Source organism: Pan paniscus, chromosome 2 (assembly GCF_029289425.2).
Source record: "Pan paniscus chromosome 2, NHGRI_mPanPan1-v2.0_pri, whole genome shotgun sequence".
Lineage (NCBI taxonomy): Eukaryota > Metazoa > Chordata > Mammalia > Primates > Hominidae > Pan > Pan paniscus.
Window position 1 is genome coordinate 6,863,863 of NC_085926.1, and position 16,655 is coordinate 6,880,517.

Sequence of the window (16,655 nt, forward strand, 5' to 3'; positions counted from 1 at the left end):
GCTAAGAATTAATAGCTGCTTATCTTGAAACAGTAACCATCTAAATTAGTACCCTCAATTTTGAGAGACTGGACTCACACTAGCTTAAACAAAGCATAAAATATATTGGGTGACAAAAGGAAATGTTCGAAGGCAAGTACAGTTGGAGACATTGCTGGATCCACTGTCTTGGGAGACTTTGTCAGAGCTCTGCTTTTCTTTTCATATCTTGGATTTGCTTCCTTGTGTGGGTTGATTTTTTTTTTTTTCTTTTTGAGATGGAGTCTCACTCTGTTGCCCAGGTTGGAGTGCAGTGGCACAATCTTGGATCACTGTAACTTCCGCCTCCCTGGTTCAAACAGTTCTCCTGCCTCAGCCTCCCGAGTAGCTGGGATTACAGGCATGCACAACACCCAGCTAATTTTTGTATTTTTAGTAGAGATAAGGTTTCACCATGTTGGCCAGGCTGGTCTGAAACTCCTGACCTTAAGTGATCCACCCGACTCGGCCTCCCAAAGTGCTTGGATTATAGGCGTGAGCCACTGCGCCCCGTGGTGTAGGTTGATTTTATTCTCAGACAGGCTTTCTTCATGTTGTGGAAACAACACCTGCTAGAAGCACCAGGTCTCTATCTTCATATATATTTAGCTAGGAGAAGTACATCTGACTTCCAGTATTCATACATAAAATTTCAAGTTCTTTATCTATCTTTGGACTCATCAGCTCCACCAGGGGAAGAAAGAGCTCAGTTCAGCCAACCCTAGATGTGTGCCTGTATCTGAGTTTGGGTAGATGGAGCATTAGGATCCATCTCAACTCCTGAAAAAGGAGAAGGGTGCTTTCCCAAAGGAATGGCTGATGATGTTACCAAAAGAAGGGAAGGGACATTCCATGCTCTACAGATCTAAGGGGCACTGTAGGGAGATTGAAAGAATTATAGGGGTAGGGTGAGGTACAAGACCTTCTGGACAGGCCTTGTCTAGCAATTTTAAAGCAGAGAACAGTTTTTGCCTATTAAGTCAAAGCCATTTTGTTTTCTGAGTCACAGCTCTGGAAGGAACAATTGGTTTTTTTAAATTGTAGTACAAAATATGATGGAGAGAGATTTGTACCCGGAGAATCACTTACTGTATGAGTGACTTGCCCCAAAGCTGTTGTTTCATATACCTACCCAAAGGGCAGGACAAAACAGTCCTGCCTGTGTACTGAGAGAATAAAAGAGTGGAAACATTGAGACCTCAGAAGAAAGAAAACTGGGGAGTGAGTTTCCTTTGGTCCTTAGGTGAGACTCTCCTTGTGGCTACCCAGACACTGCATCCAAAGGGCAATGAGATCTGAGGGTTGTAACAAGTAAGGTCTTTCTGAATTGAGTGCAATCGATGAGACAGAGCACTCATAGAGCATCTGGAGTCCAGACTTAAGATATGTAAGCTTCAAGGCAACAAGATGGTAAGGAAGATAAACTAAAGAAGCAGTAACAAATGGCAGCATATTGATTAAACTATACTTTTTACCTTCCTAGGCCTCCACTTTCGGATCTATAAAATAACATTAATAATAATGATATATATCAAATGAGGTTATCTTGAGAATTGATATCTATTGTGCCTGGTACCTAGTAAACAAGTGAAAAATATAAGCTCTTGGTAATATTCATTATTCATATAAAATGTACATTAATATAAGTATATTCATACACTATTTATTAATAATAATATAAATACTTTTAGTAATGCCTAAATGCATTTGGCTGCAAGTAACAGAAAACACAGCTAATACTGACCTATGCAATGAGCAGATTTCTTGGCTCATGTAACTGGAAATCAAAAGAGAAAGCATTGGGAATAATTTGATCTAGTGGTACAGGGAACCTCTGTGTATTGAACTCATCTTCAGGCAGCTAGCGAAAGAATGACAATAATCCTGGGTCTCATATCTATGCAGAATCATGCCAGATGCAAGAAGTGCTTTCATAAACCCCCATCAAACCTTTCCCTAGATGTCACTGCCTTGAATTCCTGAGTGAACTAATAGAAAGGAAGATAGGATTACCAGTAGGGATCAATTTCAATCCACCCATTGCAGGCTCTGTGGAGTGAATTTCTCTGCACAATACCAAGGTTTCTTAACAAAATGGGATCAGAAAATGGATGAATGGATGCTAGTTAAGTGACGAAAGTTGTCTATTACAAATAGATAAAGCAAAAAAGTATAACAGACAAAAATGGAATATTCTCTCTCTCTCCAAGATAAAGTGAACACCCATTCAAAAGTACAATAAAATGTGAGATTGTGTTTTGAAATGCAGAAGATATTGAAGAGTAGAACATCTTCCAGCAGCAGAACAACAAAGAAAATAAGTAAAATTAAGATGATCAAGAAAACAAAAGAATATGAAGTAAGACTGAGACCTTTAGTTAGTTATTTTTTACTAACCCCTGAGTGAGGACAGATTGATTACTAAATAGAATCAAGCCTGTGAATACATTTTATAGCTTATAATCTTTGTGCCTAAAACTAGGTTCCCCTCCAATTAAATCTGACATTTTCTAACCTTAAAGAACCTGGCCCAGTTTTACATAAACCTGTCTTAAACAGAGATTTCTGTCCATATAATCTCAGAAAACCAAACAAAACAAATACCGTGTTCCTTATCAAGTGCCAGATCCTATGCCATGGTTAAAGGTATAAAGATGAATTATAAATCATATGTAATAGATGTTTAGTGATTTTGCAAGCTCAGCATCACTTTCCAGTTCGTCTGGTAACAGACTTCTCTTTCCATGTAGTTTAAGTGGTGCTGGTGCCTGGCTAGAAAAATAGGTCTATGCTTCCTAGCTCCTCTAACCAGCCTACGGGCATGGCCACAGTTATTAATTCCTAAGTGAGCATTTGACTCAGGAAGGACCAATCAAAGCTTTACCTGCGAGTTAATCAGGTTCTTTAAGGTTAGAATATTTTAGTCCTGCACATTTTTTAAAAAAGAAAATTACTTCAAAATTTACTAATTATCTTTAAGTTCCAGAAACTGTCTATAGCGACTAAGAGGAAAATGATTTATCTGTCAGCATTTCTGCTCTGCCCACTTTAAGTTTTGGTCACTGTCAAATAAAGCAGTAGAGAATGGCAAAACCAGTTCTGAGTCATTCAACACATGAGTGCTTCTTAGGCACAAAACATTATTTGAAACATGGTCCCGGATAAAAAGATAAATAATACCCAGCCCTTACCCTCAAGGATCTTACAACTTGGCAAGGGAAATAAGACATGCACACAGATGACGGCAATAAAGGAAAGATAATGATTGCTACCAGATGTTTGGAGAGAAGGAGCAGAGCAAAGAGAGAACGCAGAATAAGGCAGCATTCAACAGTCAGCCAAGAAATATTTATTGAGCAATCATTGGGTGGGAAATGAAAATGGAAGCACAGAGCATGAGCCGAGACATGTGCAGGTGAAAAATCAAGTGACATTACTTGTTACTCCAACTCTCCAAATATTTTTGTCACCAAGTTTGTAATAAATAGCCTGAAATTAAAAATGAAATAAGGATATAGTAGTCTCTGTCAAAGACAGCCTGAGGTGCTAATGCTTAAACACTAGGATCATAGTATGAGTGTTCCTAAGTATGCCTCTCTATTGCTTTATTTATATCTTCTTCCAAATGAGTTGATGCTGCCCTAACAGAATATCTGTTCAGCTATTTCACCTTTTTGGTCTTGTGTATTAGAACAGGTGAATTAGAAGAGGATTCTTTTGGCTTCAAACAGAAAGAAAGTGCTATATAATTTAAAAAGTCCAGAGGCAATTCTTCAAGCATGTTTGGATCCAGGAATGCAAATGTTTTAATTAAGCCTCAATCTCTCTCTCATTCTTTATCTTTCTCTATCTCCATGTATTTATCTTACTTTGGGGTTCATATATCTCCCTGTTCTTGTGGAAGCCCCTGGCACAGCTTCAGGCTTATATTCTCATAGCTCCACAACTTGCAGGAAGGAGCAGGGGCCATCATGGCATATGGTCACTCAACTTGTGCATTTGTGTAGCAAGGCATTGAGTCTGAAGGTGATTCATAGGCACATTGCGCACAGAGTAGATTTGTATATGAATTACAGCACTGTTTTCTGGAAGCTGACAGAAAATATCTTGTTTTAACAAAATCGGAATAGCACAACAATTTTCCAAAAAAGAAACAAAGTATTTTGTGGAAGGGGCCCCTTTGTATCTAACTTATACAGAGATGGCCTATGTGATAGTGATAACCCTATGTCTCCATCCTGGCTGCGCCAGCGAAAGTCCAGGGATTATCCCTGAATGGCTCTGGTTGGACTTTCTGCCCAACCTGGAATAGCACTACAGCCAGAAGGATCTGATGTTCTGATTAGCCAAGACTTGATCACAGGCAGTGGGATCAGTTCTCCTGAAACCATAAACATTGAAACAAGTAAGAGGGGCATATCCAAAAAAAAAAAAAAAAAAAAAATTGATGGGATGTCCCTGACAGGAAAAACAACAACAACAACAACAACAACAACAACATCAACAACAAAAACCAAAAACCTTCTATACCGGGAAACCGTCATAGTGTTCTTTGAATATACAAAAACTGGTCTACACATAATACAATAGAAAATATTGGCCTAAAAAGAGCACCATGGCCGAAGGGACATGACCTATTTTAACAGATGATTTGAGAGTTAAAAGATAACTTGGAGGGCATCCAATTCAATCTCATCATTTTCCAGATGGGGAAACTAAAACCCAGACAGAGGAACAGAAGTGCTGAGAGCACACAAGTATTTGGTGGCGGAGACAACCAACTACGTGCCTTTTGACTTTTTGCCCCCTACGATGATGATAGGTTTCTTCGTTACATTGTCAACAAAAACAAAAAGTATAGTCTTGTTTCTGGTTTTCTCTCCGCCCTAAAATCTGTACAATATGATTTTGCTGCACTCCAACAGAAAGCCTCAGGAAGAGATGGTTTAACCTCCTTAAGTCCGCTCCCATCCCCAAGGACAGACATTCACTTTCCTTGAATTGGAAGTAGAGCCACTTGTTGCTTTAATGGGCCAAATGTGGTCTGGACCTGCAGGAGGAGACGCCGCTCATAAAGGGCTTCTCAACTGCACTGCAACCTGTTGTGGCATCCTGACTTTGCCCCCAAACCCCAGCCAGAGAAAGACAAAGGCATTCCCGATCAATGGGGACACTTGTGCCTGCCCCCTCTTTCTTCTTCCTGCCATCACCTCTTTCCTGCTGTTTCTTACTGGCAAAAACTGCCACCAGGTGCACCAGATGCATCTCCGGAAATAGGTAGGAGGGAGTCTTACACCTGTCAGTGCTAGAAAGTGCGCTCTGCGGAGTTCTCAGTTGTTCCCTCTCTGCAACGAAGTAAAGAGAAGGGATGCGTCCGAGGTTTCTGACACAGACATGCTGGGGAAACGCGTCAGTTCAAGGAGCTCTGACTCTAGTGACTACCGAAGACCAGTGATGCACTCCCATGCCTAGCGTCTCCTCTTGACTTCTGTTTCCCTGCAGCCAAGCTCAGCTCCTGGCCCTGGAAACCCCTTTGGGTAACGCGTCTTTAAGTCAAGAATCAGGCTCCTGTGTGCACGTGTGGCTTTCTTAGCAAAAAACTAGCACAGGCGGCTCAGGAGTAGAGTCTAGCTAGGGTCTTCCCGCGCCCCTCCCTCACTGGTTTCTCTGCCCCTCCCTCGCTTTCTCCCAGAGCTAAGAGCCTAGGCTCCGGACCTAGGGTTTGGGAGCAGTCAGCACGACGTCCTCGCCCCATCCCGCGGCTGATGACACCCGTGCCCAGAACGTGGGTGTGGGTAGGGAGGCTTCCACAGTGAGTTAGGGTCGAGAGCTAGGCTCTCGCTTGCTCGCCGCAATCCCTAGATTCCCTGGGGACCACGAAACTCCCATTCCGAGGAAACCTCCCCCCATTCCCCAGCCGCCCACCCGTTTCCCCCCCTTACCTCAGCACGCAGCCCCTCCCTGCGTGATGATGCAAACCAGTGGGGAGGGCTGGCGCTGGGAAGGGTGGGGAGAGAAGGAGAGCCAGCGAGGGAGGGAGGGAGTGGGAGGAGGAGGAGAGGGAGCCGAACGACCATTTAAAGCGATAGCAATCCCTGCCCTCTCCCCAGTGCTGGGCTGTTGGAGAGAGCGAGCAGCAAGCCGGTGAGCGCGAGCGCGGCGCGCCGGCCGGCTAACCCGAGAGCGCGAGGCGCCCCAGGCTGGCAGGCGCCGCGGGACCCCTCACCCTCTCTGCTCGCCCCTCCCCGGATTCCCCCACCCTCCGTGCCTGCAGGAGCCCCTGGGCTTTCCCGGAGGAGCTCGCCCTGAGGGGCCCGGAGCTCGGCGAGCCCACCACCGTTCCCTCCGGCGCCGCCGCCGCCACCGCAGCAGCCGGAGCAGCATGGTCCAGCTGAGGAAGCTGCTCCGCGTCCTGACTTTGATGAAGTTCCCCTGCTGCGTGCTGGAGGTGCTCCTGTGCGCGCTGGCGGCGGCGGCGCGCGGCCAGGAGATGTACGCCCCGCACTCAATCCGGATCGAGGGGGACGTCACCCTCGGGGGGCTGTTCCCCGTGCACGCCAAGGGTCCCAGCGGAGTGCCCTGCGGCGACATCAAGAGGGAAAACGGCATCCACAGGCTGGAAGCGATGCTCTACGCCCTGGACCAGATCAACAGTGATCCCAACCTACTGCCCAACGTGACGCTGGGCGCGCGGATCCTGGACACTTGTTCCAGGGACACTTACGCGCTCGAACAGTCGCTTACTTTCGTCCAGGCGCTCATCCAGAAGGACACCTCCGACGTGCGCTGCACCAACGGCGAACCGCCGGTTTTCGTCAAGCCGGAGAAAGTAGTTGGAGTGATTGGGGCTTCGGGGAGTTCGGTCTCCATCATGGTAGCCAACATCCTGAGGCTCTTCCAGGTAGGGGTGCGCTCCCTCCGGGGCGGAGCACACGGTGGCTACCTGCGCCCTTAACCCTAAAAGCTGGCTTGGACTCCGGTGGTGCGGGTCAGGTCAGCCTTCGCTCCTTTCCTCCCTGGAGATCCTGCCGAATCCCTCCCACCCCGCTCGAGGAGATACCTTCCCTGCTTGGTTTATTTCCCTTCCATGTCTCCCCTGTCCACGCTCCACTCCATCCGGCTTGACATCTGGATTTATGGCCCCATTTACAAGAAGCAATCTGCGAAAAACAAGGCGATGATTTAAATGGGTTTGCATTAGGGTGAAATATGGTCCGAAAACAGGCTCGTAAAAGTGCCAGGCTCCTAGGAGAGCTGGTTAGGAGAATGGAATAGGAAAGATGAGCCGATGCCTGGAAACCGGGCATTTCCCAACTCCCCAGCTTCCCACTCCCAAGCCAACCTGCCAACCTGCACTCCCTTGGAAAATTTGGAGACAGCCTTAAGGAGGCACTTCTTAAATCGAGGGCTCCGTCTTAAGCTAGATGTGGATGTTAAGTCCGCATCTCCCTCGGGTTGATTTCCCGACCTGTAGCCAGCCTCCGCGAGAGCCCAGGGCGCGAGGTGCTGGGACCTTCCTCAGGTGGAGAGATGCTGCCCGCAGACGTGACCCCCGGTTGGTTTGCTCCGGGCAGTATTTTGCACCGTCTAAATTACATGTGCGATCCGGCCACTGGCCGGAGCTGGGCGATCAGCCTTCCACTCCTGCCACTTCAGACCTCAGCCCAGGGATGAGCTCACGCTAACTGCGAAACGAAATCGCTCTCCCTGCCTCCTCCCTCCTCCCCCCCGCCCCCCTCACCCACTATCTCCCTGACGCAGACCCCAAGCCAAATCCTCGGCTTGGAGGACGATTCCCGGAGCGAGGCATGAAGGCGCCCGTTGGGAGGCAGAGGGGTGCGTGAGGCAGGGCCCCGTGGTCCTCCTGCTCCGGTGCCGGAGGGAGACGGAGAGAAAATGGGAGGAAGGCGGATCCGGGGCCGCTGAGCGGTGGGTTCTACCGCAGTGTTCTCTCGCCTCCTGCTCCAGCAGCCTCTGCCCCATGGCTCCTGAGCTGCACTGGGTAGGAATGAGTGGCTTTGGGGTTTGGAAATTGAGTTTCAGGGTCTCTGTGATTGTAGGTTCCCTCCTCTGTGTCTTTCCCTATATGTGCATCACTCTCTCTTTCTGTCTCTGTCTCCTTGCTGTTTTTTTTTTTCTCTCTCTCTGTTTTTTCTCTCCTTTTCAATCTCTCCCTCTTTTCCTCCTCTGTCTTCACTCCCAAGTTCTCGGTTCATCTCAGTATTAAAATGACCCTTTTCCAGTGCATAGCGGCTCTCTCCCTGGCTGGTGGTACCCAAACCTAGTTAATCTCTTCCGCAGATGTACACGCTGATCCTGGCACCTTTATGCTCCTCATATCTAGAGAACCGGCCCCTCTCAAGTGCTTTCCCTAAAGGTGTTGGGCTTCAGAAGGGGACTCTGTGAGACCCAGGCTGTCACCACATCACCTCCAGGAGTGTGAAGTTTGCATTCAGGAAAGAGGAGTGCCCATCCAAGGCTGCAGCTTGCATGGCCCCTCTGAGCCTCCGAGCATCTCTGACACTTCCTGAGTGCCATCATGGAAATCCTTGGAGGTCTGCAAACCCAAAAGTGCTTCGGGGCTAGCCATCACTCTGAGTTCCTTGCTTTTGGGAAGAACCTGGCTTGTAGCTGAAACCCAGAGCCCTTCCTTCATCTTTGAGCTTAAAGCTAGACAAGTTGAGGTAGCAGTGCAGTGGGAGAGGATGAGGTCAGAGACATTACCTGAGAACCACTGGGGGCTGAGGTAGGTTACAGTGATTTCCCTGTTAGCCTGTGGGGTTAAAGGCACAAAACGTTTTGTGTTTAGTATTTTAAAATTATTTTGCCTGTTTCTTCACTCACCCTGGGCAGTACTGCGGATGAGCCTGTCTCTGTCTGAAAAAAGAGTGAAATGTTAAAGTCAAGAAAGGGATTACAGACTAGGCTGAGGGACTGTGTTTGCTGAAAAATATTCCAGGGGGAGCTGATTCCTTCTCTGGTGTGTGAACCTGAGGCAACTTGCTAGGGGTGAAAAAAGGGGTGGGGGGCTGGCCTGACACTAATTTCTCCATTCCCCGAGCTGAGGAGAAAGTAACCCAATGTTAGCGTTAGCATTATGGCTTGGGAGTAAAACCATTCAGAGAAAACACTGTCATTTTCCTCTAATTTGCAAATTGCAGCTATTCATGTTGGATTGAATAGCTGAGGGAAAAAGAGCCCCTAGTTTTCACCTGCGTTTATGGAGAAGAGGCTGGTAGTCTGAGGAATGCACCAACTTGTAGCTTGGGATGCATGCAAGCGAGATAAAACAGTTGGTTTGTATGTGTCCTGGTTAATCACTGCCCATGTTGGAATATGTATTTCATATACCAACAATCTCTTCCAGTAGCCCTTTTTGCGTGTGATCTTAGACGCTCCTGTCATGTAATTCCAGTCCCCAGTTTTCCAGTGTCTATAAGCCTGCAAAATGAGTAGAGAGAATAATGGTATACACACCCATTGTTCAAAGGCACACTTAGAGGGAGAGAAAAAAGATATAGTGAATCTTGTCTGGGATTTCTAGGTTCAGTTCAATTAAGATTGTCCTACATAAAAGAAACTCCTCCAAATGATTGAATTTCTAGCTTTCCAGTGATTTGAGTTTTCTTTTTCCTCTGTTCCCTGCAGGTTGCTTTAGGGACCATGCCAAACCGATCACTTGAGATATACGTTTATAGTGAGATAAGACTGTAGGCTAGAAGAAGGAATACTTAGCGACTTAAATGGGGGGTGCTGAGCACTGAAGGGAAGGAGGGAGAAATGAGATGGTAATAGATGTAACAAATGCTGCTGCCCCCAGCAAAGTCAGGAATGAAATTCCTTCCTGGAAATTTGGACCTGGGCAAGAATGACTCCTCAGATGTAAATAGTGTCTATGACTTTGAATTTTCATTTGACTGCTGGTGTACCAGATTGAAGATATAAGCTTAGCAAGTCCTCTTTCTCTCCTCTCTTTACACACTGAGTGGGTTAGTAAAATAACATGTCTGAGGACAGGAATCATATTCAGTGGGACTTCAAATCAATCCAGGAATTTGAGGCTAATGAAATTAGTGTGTGGCCAGGGCTCTGCCAACTAGAATTAAATCACTGCAACTGCCCTGCAATGCATTTTCAGCCTCAAAGAAACATCAGGGAGGAATTTCTGGAGATTTGTTCCTAAGCTTGCACAAAATAATACTCTCCTAATGCTAAGAAAGATTAAACATAAATTAATATTGACTATAAGTAACATATTTTTAAAAAATCATCACAGAGTTGGGATGGCTTGAAGTAGAGAGGTTATATAACACGGTGACCAATAGATAAATCTCCTCTGACCACTGTTTTATGGGCAATAAGTAAGATATATTATAGTGGAAAGTAATGGGAACATTTTTATTCAAGCCTTCTCCGTTATTGACTTGAGAGCAAACACTCCCAGAGTATAAATTACTCTTGCTACATTCTGACTCTGAATGAATAATATTTCCTGTGTAGTGACATGGTCTACACTATAGACTTGGAATTGAATGGCATCTGATTCGGGTGGATTTTTTTTTTTTTCCCCCAAAGCAAGTAGATGGAAAAAGTGGTCAACTCTACCCTTGTCGGAGCATAATGCAAATCTAAGTCTGTGGACCTTGTATCATAAATGAAATGCTTTAGTAAATGTGTCAATGTTTTCCTTCTGTTAATTGAAACTTGAATGTAATATCAAACTTTTGGATAACATTTTATACAGAAATACCTAGATTTTTTTTTCTTTTCTCTGTCTCCATCATAATCCGATAGAGCTGAGCACATAGGGTGGTGTGGTATTACTACGGTGGTGAAATTTATTAAAAAAGCAACTTTAACCTACACTTTTTATAATTTCATAAGTATAGGTGTCACTGCCATTTGGAATAGTCTCTATAACAATCTCTGCCTCCACATTTACTGTGTTTTAGGAAATTTACCTAACAGATGGTGAGTGGGAAATTTTTAAAGGGGCATTTTTAAAAAGAGCAGAGGGAAGGAATGAAGACATGCACATATTATATTTGAAGACATCTCCACGTGTATTTCATGTATACATACCCATGCAATTAAGATGTCTTTGGGCATTTTTCTCTTTAAGAATAATTGAAACAATGAATGCATTTACTTCAACTTCATGAACATTTGGAGATTAACAAATTACAAGTGCTATATTTCTTACAAATATACAGGTTATATCATAGATATAAAAGACCATACTTGGATATTACAGTGTGTTTTAGTCTCAATCCTGCCATTAACTGGCTAAGTTACCCTAAATAAATCTCTTAATTTTTCTAGGCCTCATTTTCCTTATCTGCTTTTTTTTTTTCTTTAAAAATATAGTTTCTAAAAGTCTGTAATCTTTTTTGTTTAGCTTGGAAAAAACTTTCTCCTGTCAAAACTGTCTTTGCGTTTCCAGCTCCCACTTTTGGTGAGTTCATGGGAACTTTTAAAATATATTTTCACACAGCTATCTTGGTCATTACTAGTCAAGTTAATTTCCTATATTCAGACTGCTTCTGTATTATCTTACAATTTACTTCTCAATCATATATATCAAGGCTACTGGTAGGGAAAATGATCTCTCAGGTCAGCTTACTGAATGATCATAAGACACAAGGCTGGGAGTGAGAACTGTGGAATTTACAGTGGCAGCAAGCTATAGCTTTCGTATCTCCATGTAGTATTCCCATTCATCTTGCAAAAATATCAGACCTTTCTCTCCCAAAACTGAGAAATGATGACATCCTGCCTATCTTCCTGGCCCCAGGGATGAGGTACGTGGCCAGGTCAAATGAAGCAGGTGATTGGTTCCTTTGTAATCATTTGACCTCATCCAGGCCAATTAGAATCTTCCCTAAGATGTTTCTCTCAGAGATAAATGGGAACACTATCTCCTCTCTCTGGAATTTTTAAGCTGGGGAGATGTGATTCTGGGGCTCCCAGTGGCCATCCAACACAAGGAGAGACTTTCTGTAGCATATAGTCAAGTAGATGTGAGTAGGGCTGAGTGGTGGGAGAGAGGGGGAGCCCTGCTGATATTCTGGAACTCCTGCATTCAACTATATCTGAATCTAGATATGTCTGTGAGTTTCTAGGACGTGTTATTTTTTGAAACACATTTCTTTTTACTATTTTGAGTTTGATTTTAGCCATGTGCAGTTGAAAGCATTATAGCAAAAGCAGCTGATTTTCTGCATTAATGTAAGTTTCACTAACTGGCATTCATTCAGTGAAAAATCAGGCTGTAGATAACACTTCCTTTACTTTCAACATAATTCTTTTAGCCCAGCTTTGGGACATTCAAGACTCGATGTCCTTCTCTTCCCAACATTTACTGTAATTGATTTCAGCCTTTGTGATCACATCTTCCCTATCTCGATGCAGTTGAGAGAGAAGACAGACACTTCTGATGTAAACTGCAGGATGTATAGGCCTCCTATCTGAAAGCTTTGGAACCATACTTGGTTCCTTTCATTAAAGCAAATCTTTTGTTGATATCCCCAGGGCACAGAAACATTTTCATAGTATAATGGAATACAAAGTACATTAAACTCCTGGGTCACTCTACAGTAAGCCACAAGCCTAACTCTGCTTCTTGTCCCCTTTTACATTAAGTAGACAATGAAAAACAGCTGCAAACATATTTCCCAACCACTAAAATGCATATATGATCTCTATGTAAAATGATATTTATGCAACATATAGTCTGACTGGTTAATTAATGGACCTTTTGTGAATTGACACAGTCAATATATATGTTTTCTGCACATAAAAAATCAAAACAATAAAACCTATGTACAGGTAAATATCTGTCTGAAAGAGTGTTGAGTCAACCTTCTTCACATTATATTTCCATGTTTGACAAGTAACCTGCTTTCAACTGTATTTACAACTTAATGTTTTTTGAATCACATTATTAGATTATAAAATCAAAAATCAAATGTATGAATTTCAATGATATAGGATATATGTCACATTTTATGCAAACAGACTTTCTAATCTTTTTTCAATAAAAGTAGTAGTAACCATAATAATAATTTGAGTCCTTACTATGAGCCACTGTGCCATGTGCTAAAAGTACTTCATTTCATTTAGTTCTCACAGTAGTCCTGCAATGTACATATTCTCATCCCATTGTTCAGCTCAGGAAACTGATTCTCATAGCCCAAAGTCACTTAGCTGGTAAGTGGCAAAGTCTGGATTCAAACTTGTCAGATTTGTCTGACAACCAACCACTATGCATACTGCTCAGTTGTTGCACAAATGCATCAATGCTTAAAGTAATTGCAGATTTTCCTATCCTGCATTTATAGTGGTTTAAAGACATCACAGTTGCTGATTGCTTAAGCGTATCTATTTACAGAAATATATGTTTTATTTTAATCCTAAAACAAGATTAATTTTGTAGGCCCATAGAAACTTGAGCACACAAACCCTTACCTCCAAATGAAAAATGCTTGTTCTCCATTACACAACAAGTAGCCCCGTATGCAGGAAATAAATATACAGTAGACTTTTCATTCAAATAAATGAGAAAAGATGTTTCATCTTGTCTTGATTCAGTACCCACCATTATGGATTATGATGGCTCTTTCTAAACTTCATTTCGTTCACTCCACTCTTTCTACAAACCTCAAGTAGGGAAATCCATCATTCAGATATATGTGCAAAGTGAGAGGACTGTATTAATACAATTGCTGAAAGTCAAGTTGATAGAGCACAGGAAGTACATCCTAATAAATGCAACATTAATGTTTGTGTGGGCCGTGGAGGGAAGGGTAGGAGAGTTTTCAGTTTAATGGGTTATTTTGCCTCTTGCTGTAAAAGAGCTGCAGCTTAATAGTTTTATAATTGGTCATTTGCAGAATTCTCCATCTTTGGGTGTTGTGCTTTTGTCATTCCACGGCTGCTGACTTTCTTTTATTCTTGATGGAAAGTAGCAAGAAAGTCACTTAAAGGGCTCAGTGTAGTCTTCTACATTATTGTTTAAATAAAAATATTTCCATTTTTAAAGGGCTCTTTAAACATTTTTATTATGTTTTAAACTTGACTGTGTTCTGAAGGGGTTAGCTCATGCAGACATCAGGGGGAAGGTTTCCCAGGAGAAAACACACTCTATCAAAGGAATTATCAGAATTTCCATGTAGGGGTTAAGAATCAAATTCTGGAGTAAGACAGGCCTGGATTTAAATCCACACACTCCACTTACTGCCTGTCTGACGTTGATCAAAAAGGTACCACACCTTTCACCACTTTTCTTATCTTTGGAATGGGTATAATAAAAATGTACCTGTCTGTTAGAGTAATTGCAAGGATTGCATGAAATATGCATGGAAATATTTTGGCACTGAGATTAGCATGTTTAATAAATTTAAAAGCTATGTTAAAGTTATTAGATGGACATTAAGTGTCAATATTGCTTAATTAATCATTATTGCTAATTTTGAATTTTGCTGTCTAATTACCATAGTAGTTATGCTGGATTACACTCTTCTCTGTTTCTTCTGCTGAATTGAAAATTTACATACATATGGATAATTTACATCTATCTATCTATCTATCTATCTATCTATCTATCTATGGAGACAGAGAGAGAGAGAAAGAGCAAAAGAGAGAGAGATAGAAGGAGGTAGAGAGTGAGAGATAACACACACACACGTGCACAGAGAGAACATTTTAGTGACGTTGCTCAGTGGAATGAAACTTTTTATGGAACTGATTAAAGGAAATAATTCCATGGACATAAGATAACAGCAAGGCTAAGAGCAGTGGAAGTCTGGCAGCCTTGAGCTTGAATTCCATTGTGGACGCTTTCTACCTGCAGAGCTTTGGGAAAGTTACACTTTTATAAGCTTTCCTCCTTCTTTCCTTATCTTTGTTTTTTCCTAGAAATACTTATTAAGCACCTTCCATGTGCACTTTTCTAAATGCTTGGACACATCAGTAAAAAAGTAAAAGCTCTCTCTCTCTCCTTTCCTCTTCTTCTTCTTTTTTTCTTTTTGCTTCTCCCTCTCTTCTCTCCCTTCTCCACTCTCTCCTCCCTCCTCTCTCTCTCAGCTTACATTCTCATGTGTGAAAACAGATGGATGTTATAAATACATCCTATGGATGTTACAAGTTGGTGAACATTATGGGATAAGGAAAAGAATGTGGAACTTGCTGAAGATTGTCGGGTTGGTAGTGCTAGGGGCTATAAGTGTGGCCTCTACTTTTAAGTAGGGTAATAGCGTAGATTTGATGAGGTGACAACTGAGCAAAGACTTGAAACAAGGGAGTTGGCATAGTGGATTTAGGGGAAGACCACTCCCTGGGAGTAGGAATGACCAGTGCCAAAACTCCAAGCAAAAATGGGCCTGGCATGTTAGAAGAATATTGTAGAGGCCATTGTGGCTGAGTAGAGTCAATGAGGAGGAAGGGACAGCAGGAGGTCTTGAGGTCAGAGATGTGATGGGGCTAGTTCATGCAAGGCCATCGCAGGATTTTGTCATTTACTCTAAATGTTGGCAGCCAGTGGTAGGATTTTAGCAGAGGTATGAGATGAGCTGTCTCTTGTTCTAAAAGGACAATGCTCTGTGGTATTGAGGGTAAGGGCAAAGAGTAGTATCAGGGAGAACAGAGAAGAGGCATTTCCAGGTAAGATCGATGGTTTGGTGGCTTGTGCTTCTAAGAAGGGATACGTTTTGAAGGTTGAAACAGGATTTCCAGGCAGATAGAATGTGGGATGTGAAAGAAAGAACAGGATCAAGACCCCTTAACCCAAGATTTTGGGCCTGGGCAACTGGAAAGTTGAGATTATTATCATCTGAAATTGAAAAGATTCAATTGGGGTGGAACAGGGTTAGGGGTTAAGGATCAGTTTTGGAGACAGAAGGTTCCAGAAGTCTGTAGGTCCGAAGAAAGATCTGAACTAGAGATACATTGTGTAAAATGGAGACATTAAGAATAATTATCCGAAAGCGTTATTTTAAAGATTGAATGAGGAAGTGGAATTAGCACTGTAGGTTCTAAAAACACTTAGTAATTAGTGAAAAATAATTATCTGAAATGAAAGAAAATCCTGTAGTTTGTTTCTGCAGTAAAACTGAACAAAACAATATCTCATTATTTTAATAACATTTGTGACACAATTATTCTAGTCAGACACCATAACTATAAACATTAAGAGGAAGCATTTCAGTTTCCTATGTTTCTCCCTGATGTTATAATTGCAACCATATTTTGTAAGGTTTAAATTAGTTGCATAGGGTGGCTCTTTAATGACAATCAATTCTGAACTACTTAGTTAATGCAATAATATACTATTTATTATTATTATTTTATGTTCTTCATTAAACTTAGTTGAAAATTTGTCATCACTGGTACGCATGATGAAATTTAGGTAGTTACCCAGGTATTTAAGAAAAAAATAAGGGGCCTATCTCAAAATATGCATATGCATACTTACTTTCAACAATTTCACCAGGCATTTCATGTATTTCCTTGACTTTTTAAATTAAAAATATGACGGGAAATTTTATCTCATAGGTTGTCATCTCCCTTTAGGTATTTGAAAACCATTAAACAGATTTTGTGGCTTAACCAAAATTCTGTTCCATTTTCATTTGGCTACC

General features: G+C 42.5%; 1 protein-coding gene across 8 annotated transcripts in view; it reads left to right on the forward strand.

Moving 5' to 3' along the window:
* Positions 1 to 6,002: 6,002 nt before the first annotated feature.
* GRM7 (glutamate metabotropic receptor 7) overlaps positions 6,003 to 16,655 on the forward strand; it is an 880,478-nt gene continuing 869,825 nt past the window's right edge. For 2 of the 8 annotated variants that reach the window (XM_055110892.2, XM_034955690.3), the window contains exon 1: positions 6,003 to 6,919. In XM_055110892.2, coding sequence (XP_054966867.1) covers positions 6,401 to 6,919 — 519 coding nt within the window. In that variant the 5' untranslated portion in view covers positions 6,003 to 6,400. Of the gene's footprint in view, positions 6,920 to 7,792; positions 8,021 to 16,655 lie in introns of those variants that run through there. The other 6 variants (XR_008624999.2, XR_010111388.1, XM_034955686.3 and 3 more) reach the window with 4 other exon arrangements.